Source organism: Drosophila melanogaster, chromosome 2L (assembly GCF_000001215.4).
Source record: "Drosophila melanogaster chromosome 2L".
Classification (NCBI taxonomy): Eukaryota; Metazoa; Arthropoda; class Insecta; order Diptera; family Drosophilidae; genus Drosophila; species Drosophila melanogaster.
This window is the reverse complement of record NT_033779.5, coordinates 2766074-2772078: the sequence shown is the minus strand read 5'-3', so window position 1 is coordinate 2772078 and position 6005 is coordinate 2766074. Positions and strand designations below refer to the sequence as shown.

The 6005-nt window shown below is 49.1% G+C and overlaps 6 protein-coding genes across 10 annotated transcripts; 3 read left to right on the top strand and 3 right to left on the bottom strand.

Moving 5' to 3' along the window:
- The first annotated feature begins 302 nt into the window (after positions 1 to 302).
- Positions 303 to 1195, top strand: CG15399 (uncharacterized protein). Its single transcript, NM_134868.2, has 2 exons — positions 303 to 404; positions 474 to 1195. Exons 1-2 carry the CDS (start codon positions 344 to 346, stop codon positions 1139 to 1141), a joined length of 729 nt encoding a protein of 242 aa, NP_608712.1. The 5' UTR covers positions 303 to 343; the 3' UTR covers positions 1142 to 1195.
- On the bottom strand, positions 1175 to 1944 carry HINT1 (histidine triad nucleotide binding protein 1). Of its 3 annotated transcripts, none has more exons than NM_134867.4 (3): positions 1888 to 1944; positions 1679 to 1820; positions 1175 to 1619 (listed from the first exon to the last, which is right to left on the bottom strand). In NM_134867.4, exons 1-3 carry the CDS (start codon positions 1926 to 1928, stop codon positions 1350 to 1352), a joined length of 453 nt encoding a protein of 150 aa, NP_608711.3. In that variant the 5' UTR covers positions 1929 to 1944; the 3' UTR covers positions 1175 to 1349. The 3 variants fall into 3 exon arrangements, with proteins under 3 accessions (NP_608711.3, NP_001259964.1, NP_722836.1); NM_001273035.1 differs by having other exon boundaries at positions 1271 to 1619; NM_164500.2 differs by lacking the exon at positions 1888 to 1944 and having other exon boundaries at positions 1271 to 1619; positions 1679 to 1885.
- Positions 1945 to 2009: 65 nt separating this feature from the next.
- colt (congested-like trachea) lies at positions 2010 to 3489 on the top strand. 2 transcript variants are annotated; one of them, NM_057873.5, is made up of 1 exon: positions 2010 to 3489. In NM_057873.5, the coding sequence occupies exon 1, from the start codon at positions 2514 to 2516 to the stop codon at positions 3432 to 3434; it is 921 nt and encodes a 306-aa protein (NP_477221.1). In that variant the 5' UTR covers positions 2010 to 2513; the 3' UTR covers positions 3435 to 3489. The 2 variants fall into 2 exon arrangements, with proteins under 2 accessions (NP_477221.1, NP_995616.1); NM_205894.1 differs by having other exon boundaries at positions 2013 to 3461.
- On the bottom strand, positions 3467 to 4189 carry Taf10 (TBP-associated factor 10). Its single transcript, NM_058115.5, has 2 exons — positions 3853 to 4189; positions 3467 to 3793 (listed from the first exon to the last, which is right to left on the bottom strand). The coding sequence occupies exons 1-2, from the start codon at positions 4096 to 4098 to the stop codon at positions 3536 to 3538; spliced, it is 504 nt and encodes a 167-aa protein (NP_477463.1). The 5' UTR covers positions 4099 to 4189; the 3' UTR covers positions 3467 to 3535.
- A 44-nt stretch (positions 4190 to 4233) lies between these two features.
- Positions 4234 to 4793, top strand: Taf10b (TBP-associated factor 10b). Its single transcript, NM_058070.6, has one exon. It carries the CDS (start codon positions 4302 to 4304, stop codon positions 4740 to 4742), a length of 441 nt encoding a protein of 146 aa, NP_477418.1. The 5' UTR covers positions 4234 to 4301; the 3' UTR covers positions 4743 to 4793.
- A 4-nt stretch (positions 4794 to 4797) lies between these two features.
- Positions 4798 to 5846, bottom strand: aph-1 (anterior pharynx defective 1). 2 transcript variants are annotated; one of them, NM_001273034.1, is made up of 2 exons: positions 5372 to 5846; positions 4798 to 5312 (listed from the first exon to the last, which is right to left on the bottom strand). In NM_001273034.1, the coding sequence occupies exons 1-2, from the start codon at positions 5762 to 5764 to the stop codon at positions 4989 to 4991; spliced, it is 717 nt and encodes a 238-aa protein (NP_001259963.1). In that variant the 5' UTR covers positions 5765 to 5846; the 3' UTR covers positions 4798 to 4988. The 2 variants fall into 2 exon arrangements, with proteins under 2 accessions (NP_001259963.1, NP_608710.1); NM_134866.3 differs by having other exon boundaries at positions 4925 to 5312.
- Between the last annotated feature and the right edge of the window lie 159 nt (positions 5847 to 6005).

Sequence of the window (6005 nt, the reverse complement as noted above, 5' to 3'; positions counted from 1 at the left end):
TATTTGAACTGAATATAGCATCTATTCTCTTTGCCGCGCATGTGCTATTTTGCTTATCTCATGCAAATTAAGCTGGCTGTTTCATATTTTCACAAAGCCGGATGATGAATATTTTCGAAATGGCGAAACTAATCGAAGCATTCGGGTTCAATTCAAAACAAATCTTCGCCTACTTTAATTGACTGCTATTTGGCATCACCTTGCAGTCCTTTCGTAGTTAATTAGTAATGAAACGGAGCAGGCGAGGATCCAATGAGTATCGGCTAAGCATGGATACTGTGTAGTGTGAAACTTCGATTCCACGAACACAGAACCTCAAAGACACACAGAGATAGAAACAGATATGAAACAGATAGAGCTCAAGGATGTGCCGACAGTTCGCATCCTGATGTTGGGCGACAGAGGTGGGCCAACATGAGTATACATAATATGTCCATTGGATGCTCCTAATTGTGTCTCCTACACATTTGCAGGTGTGGGCAAGACTAGTTTGACCAATTTGATGGCCACTACGGAAATTACGCCCACTCCAGACTCGCGAACCGTTGGCGAGGAGTCGTGGCATGTCCAGGTGCGGTTGCATGAGTATTCCAAGCCGGTGATCCTGCCGCCCACGCCCACCTGGACAACGCCCTCCTCGTCGGAGGACTCCGAGAATTACCCGTATATGCGGAGTACGCCCACCACCACGAATATCCTGTACTTTGTCGAGTTCTACGACCTGAACAGCGATTGGCGCATGTGCCGCCAGCAGCGCGAAAGCTTCTATAAGAATATTGACGGCATCGTCCTCGTGTACAACATGCTGGAACTGAGCTCCCAGGACAGCCTGCACGATTGGCTGTACGATCCGTTGCGACAGATCTGCAAGCATCGACATCTGCGCATCCGTTCCATATTGAAAAACCATAATGCGCCCATTCTGGTGGTGGGCACCAACCTGGACAAGCTGATGCGACGACCACTGCGTCGAAGGGGCAGCATTGCCCACCAGTTAAACGTCGAGGAGATGCTCGTCAATTGCCTGGATCCCCAAAGCTTTGTGGACAAGAGCCGTAATCAGGGCAAACTGTACGGCTTCCTAAACCGCGTCATCGAGTTCAAGGAGCAATTTCCACTGTTAAGTTTCCGCCACTTGTGACCTTTTATTTTTTAGTTTCCCATCAATTTTTTTAATAAAATTTATGGAAAAATGAAGTAGCACTACGTTTTTCTAACGAAGCTTTCTTTAGGAATTATGGACATGGCGAATTTAAAGTAACTTGTTTTAGCATTTCACATAGTTTATTTCAAAAATTCTCTGTGGTGTAAATGATCTTGGATCTGGTAGCTGCACCATCGGCTGCTTCTTATCCTGGTGGCCACTGCATCTGGCGGCCGCCGAGGAAGTGCAAATGCAAGTGGTAAACTGACTGGGCGCCGTGCTTGCCATTGTTGATGACCACGCGGTAGCCATCCGCGAGGCCGAGCTCCTTGGCCACCTTGCGGCCCACCAGCATGAGATGTCCCAGCAGATCGGCATCTCCATCCTCGGCTAGCGAGAGTTGGGCAATTGGCTTGCGAGGAATCACGAGGAAGTGGGTTGGTGCCTGGGGCGCCACATCGTGGAAGGCAACGCACTGTGAAAGATTCGATAGGTAACATCTTTTTCTAGCAACCAAATGGACTGCGATCTCACTTTATCATCCTCGTGGATAAATTTGCATGGGATCTCCTTGCGCAAAATCTTGCCGAAAATGGTGTCTTCACTGGCGGCTGCCGTTTGCGATTTTTCCACTTCGCTTGCCATTCTAGCACTGCAGCTTGCTATTTGGCGAGAGCTGCAGCGTAAATACAGTATATAATCGCGGCACTTTAGATAATTAAGCCAATTTCGCACGAACTCACCTGAAAACACGAAAGAAATTCCGGCCGGTTGACAAGAACATCGAAATAGCGCTGCCAACTTGGTTTTCAGACAATTCACACAGAGCGGCAAATTTAGGGTATTCGAATGCTCTCACACCTGCGTCGCTATAATGTTATTTATTATTTAAAAAAAACATCAACAAATTATTACAGGGAAATGCAAAAGTATTTAGTGCCATAGATCGCTTTAATTAATTAGGGCTGTAGGGCTAGTGAAAATTCAATTCAAAGGAGGTGCACATAGGTGGACTTTGAACCCTGCTGCAACATATGGAAATCATAGAGATCTTCAAACCAGAAAAACTACTCTTTTGATCGCAAGATCAAGTTGCTCCGTGGCAATATTTTTGTGATATCAGTGCAGTCCAGTATCTTTATCTGGAGAATCACTGCATCTGTGGGAACATCAACAGCTTGTGACGTAATGTTGCCGCGCTCCTTATCGCTATAGAATGCTCAAGATTAGTTCGAAACTATCGGCTAGGTGCAAATTCCAATAATCCACTTGACTTGCCAGAAAACAGCAACACTAGTTCCGAAATCGAGCAGCTGCCGGCCGTTAAGGTGAAGGTGAAGGAGGAGCAGAGCAATAGCAACCTGTAGCCATGACCACCACGGAGAACGTGTCCACGGAGCGCAAAGCGAATCCAGTGAAGTCCTTCCTGACCGGCGGATTCGGTGGGATCTGCAATGTGCTCTCTGGCCATCCGCTGGACACCATCAAGGTGCGCCTGCAGACCATGCCGCGTCCGGCGCCGGGTGAGCAGCCCCTGTACCGCGGCACCTTCGACTGTGCGGCCAAGACGATCAAAAATGAGGGCGTCCGCGGTCTGTACAAGGGCATGTCCGCACCGTTGACGGGCGTTGCTCCGATCTTTGCGATGTGCTTCGCCGGCTATGCGCTGGGCAAGCGGCTGCAGCAGCGCGGCGAGGACGCCAAGCTGACCTACCCGCAAATCTTCGTGGCCGGCTCCTTCTCCGGCCTGTTCTCCACCCTGATAATGGCACCCGGCGAGCGCATCAAGGTGCTCCTGCAGACGCAGCAGGGTCAGGGTGGCGAGCGCAAGTACAACGGCATGATCGACTGCGCCGGCAAGCTATACAAGGAGGGTGGACTTCGCAGCGTTTTCAAGGGCAGCTGCGCCACAATGCTCAGGGATTTGCCCGCCAACGGGCTGTACTTCCTGGTCTACGAGGCGCTGCAGGATGTGGCCAAGTCGAAGTCAGAGACGGGACAAATCAGTACTGCCTCAACGATTTTCGCAGGTGGAGTGGCGGGCATGGCCTACTGGATTCTGGGCATGCCAGCCGACGTGTTAAAGAGCCGCCTACAATCGGCTCCCGAAGGCACCTACAAGCACGGCATACGCAGTGTCTTCAAGGATCTGATTGTCAAGGATGGACCTCTGGCCTTGTACCGCGGCGTGACGCCCATCATGCTCCGAGCCTTCCCAGCCAACGCTGCCTGCTTCTTCGGCATTGAGTTGGCTAACAAATTCTTTAACATCGTAGCTCCAAATTTCTAGTTTGTCTAATAAAGAAAGTGCCTCGCTAAAATGTTTTTACAACTTGAAGAAAACTAGCTATATTTGTGTGCCCAATTCAAAACTTTAGAGCTTAACTAAATCTAAACGAAATACTGCGGCTTGCGCATGGTGATGCCGTGGTCCGCGAGTGCCGGCACCAGGTCCTCCATGGCCAGCGTGTACTTCCTGTCCTTGGGGTTTTTCTTGTCCTTGCTGGAACTGTGTCCGCTGGAATGCTGGATGTTCGTGGTGCGCGTCTTGCAGTGCTGCAGTGCGTCGTTGGCAATATCCGAGATGAACTTCTGCGCGGACACCGAGACGAGGCGCACTATCTTGGGGTCCACTGTGCAGAAGCCAGCCTGCAGATTTAATCCAATATTAGAAATGCTACAAAGAATAGTTTCCGGTATATAGCTACCGTTTTCAAGATGTGCATGGTGAGGGCGTCTGGTATGGTGGGCGAGTAGTCCTCCAGCTGCTTTATCAGCTCATCCATCTCCGATTCCTCCGTCGTCAGAGGAACCTCCTCCACGTCCGGTTGCTCCTCGTCGGAATGCAGTTCGGACTGCATTAGTGGCGAGTCTATATCCTCCTCCTCGGTGTCCGTGGCCGATGTTACGGATTCTGCGGGTGTAACACTGATGTCCTCGCCATCGGAAGCCATTGTTTTCCACTTTTTAATTGTTTATTTCCAGAAATTTGTTATCTCAGCTGGCGTGTATATGTGTGTATGTTTATATTGTAATCGATGACGAACCGTAAGAAGAATCGATAGCACTGGCAGCAACAATACGGAATAATTCGATAACTAGCATCTCCCATCACTACGTCTGCACTGTGTTTAATTTGTATTGTACACTTTTTTCGATGGTGGGCTCCAATTTCGGAATTATTTACCACAACAGCGCCGGTGGCGCAAGCAGTCATGGACAATCCTCGGGAGGAGGTGGCGGTGGAGATCGGGATAGGACCACACCATCTTCGCATCTCAGCGACTTCATGTCGCAGCTGGAAGATTATACTCCATTGATTCCGGATGCGGTCACCTCGCACTATCTCAACATGGGAGGCTTTCAGTCGGACGACAAGCGCATCGTTCGGCTGATCAGCCTAGCCGCCCAGAAGTACATGTCCGACATCATCGACGATGCACTGCAGCACTCCAAGGCGCGCACCCATATGCAAACCACCAATACACCGGGAGGATCGAAGGCCAAGGACCGCAAGTTCACCTTGACCATGGAGGATCTGCAGCCGGCTTTGGCCGACTACGGTATTAATGTTAGGAAAGTGGACTATAGTCAGTAGATAATGGCATGCATTGTAGTAGTTTTTTTCTCATTAAAAATAATGTATCTTAAGATCTGTGTTTTGGGAATTTATTGCGAAAGACCTTGGGATCTTAATGCATTCTCATTCTTTCAAGAAATCCATTTAGTAAAGGGATTTAAGTCCATAGAATGCGTAACTAATCGAGCATATACAAGGTAATTTGTTTTTTTTTATAATGTTATACAAAAGCTATTAACTAGGCGGTTAATACTAGGAGTATGTTTACTGGCATGTTATGAATTTTCTGAAACTGCGAGATGTTCCTCCAGCCACCCGGAAGGCCAGGACTCCCGTAAGTATGGTGACCAAGTAGTTTATCAGCAGAGTGGTCGTGTAAAGCTCATTGGCATTGAGCAGAGTTATCAGGGAGACGAACAGGTGGCTGAAAACCACATAGCCTATGTGGATATAGTTGTTTGTGTCGAATGCGTTGAAGAAAATAACGCTCCAGAAGGTGTGCAGCAGGATAATCGACAACGCCTGGGCAGCCGAGGTGACGAAGAATAGCTCAGTTCCGCCCTTCAAGCCCATGGTGCCGGGACCACTCTAAAAACCAAAAGATCTGTCATTGCTCGGAGCACATTACGCACCTTTGCTGCACTCACCATATCAGCCAGCACATTGACCAGTGCAAACATCCCGGATATAATGCCGAATCCCAAGCCGGAGACATAGGCCAGGATGTGCTTGTTGTCCGTCACTCGCGTGTCCTCCGCCACGGCGTGCAATCCCTGCTCCGTGCTGCGCAGTATCCGGTAGATGATGTACCGGAAGGCTTCCTGGAAGCACACCGAGAAGACCACGCCAAATGCCAGGAACTCCTTCAGCGGAATCAGGGCATACCACAGGGAAGAGATCAGCAGGGAAAGCAGCCAGAAGAATGCCGCCGCAATCAGAATGATGATCCGCACTGGATCATTGGCGATGGTGAAGACGAACAAGGCGAAGGGCGGTCCGAAGGCGATGAAGGTGCAGCCAAAGAACTCGGGCAACGTCATCTTGTCTTTGTATTATTACTGTTTTTTCTTTTGCTCTGTGGGTGTTTTGGTTTACTTGGGAAGAGGAAGCAGAGACTCGCATAGAGTTGCCAGACTTTTGCAGTGCCATTCGGGCTGCCACACTGTACGTTTTAGTAGTGTACATACCCTACACAGATGAGTACATTAGCTTGTGCGTCACGCAAAAGTATACAAATTATTTAAACTGCGAGAATTATCCAAACAAATGGGAATCTTTTAA

Coding starts and splice junctions, on each gene's coding strand:
- HINT1 (NM_134867.4), bottom strand. CDS start 1,928: ATGTTCTTGTCAACCGGCCGGAATTTCTTTCGTGTTTTCAG. Junction 1,821..1,887: donor AATTTCTTTCGTGTTTTCAG/GTGAGTTCGTGC, acceptor TTTACGCTGCAG/CTCTCGCCAAATAGCAAGCT. Junction 1,620..1,678: donor TTATCCACGAGGATGATAAA/GTGAGATCGCAG, acceptor AATCTTTCACAG/TGCGTTGCCTTCCACGATGT.
- Taf10b (NM_058070.6), top strand. CDS start 4,302: ATGGTGGGCTCCAATTTCGGAATTATTTACCACAACAGCGCCGGTGGC.
- colt (NM_057873.5), top strand. CDS start 2,514: ATGACCACCACGGAGAACGTGTCCACGGAGCGCAAAGCGAATCCAGTG.
- CG15399 (NM_134868.2), top strand. CDS start 344: ATGAAACAGATAGAGCTCAAGGATGTGCCGACAGTTCGCATCCTGATG. Junction 405..473: donor CCTGATGTTGGGCGACAGAG/GTGGGCCAACAT, acceptor ACACATTTGCAG/GTGTGGGCAAGACTAGTTTG.
- aph-1 (NM_001273034.1), bottom strand. CDS start 5,764: ATGACGTTGCCCGAGTTCTTTGGCTGCACCTTCATCGCCTTCGGACCG. Junction 5,313..5,371: donor TCAATGTGCTGGCTGATATG/GTGAGTGCAGCA, acceptor TTTGGTTTTTAG/AGTGGTCCCGGCACCATGGG.
- Taf10 (NM_058115.5), bottom strand. CDS start 4,098: ATGGCTTCCGATGGCGAGGACATCAGTGTTACACCCGCAGAATCCGTA. Junction 3,794..3,852: donor CCATGCACATCTTGAAAACG/GTAGCTATATAC, acceptor TTAAATCTGCAG/GCTGGCTTCTGCACAGTGGA.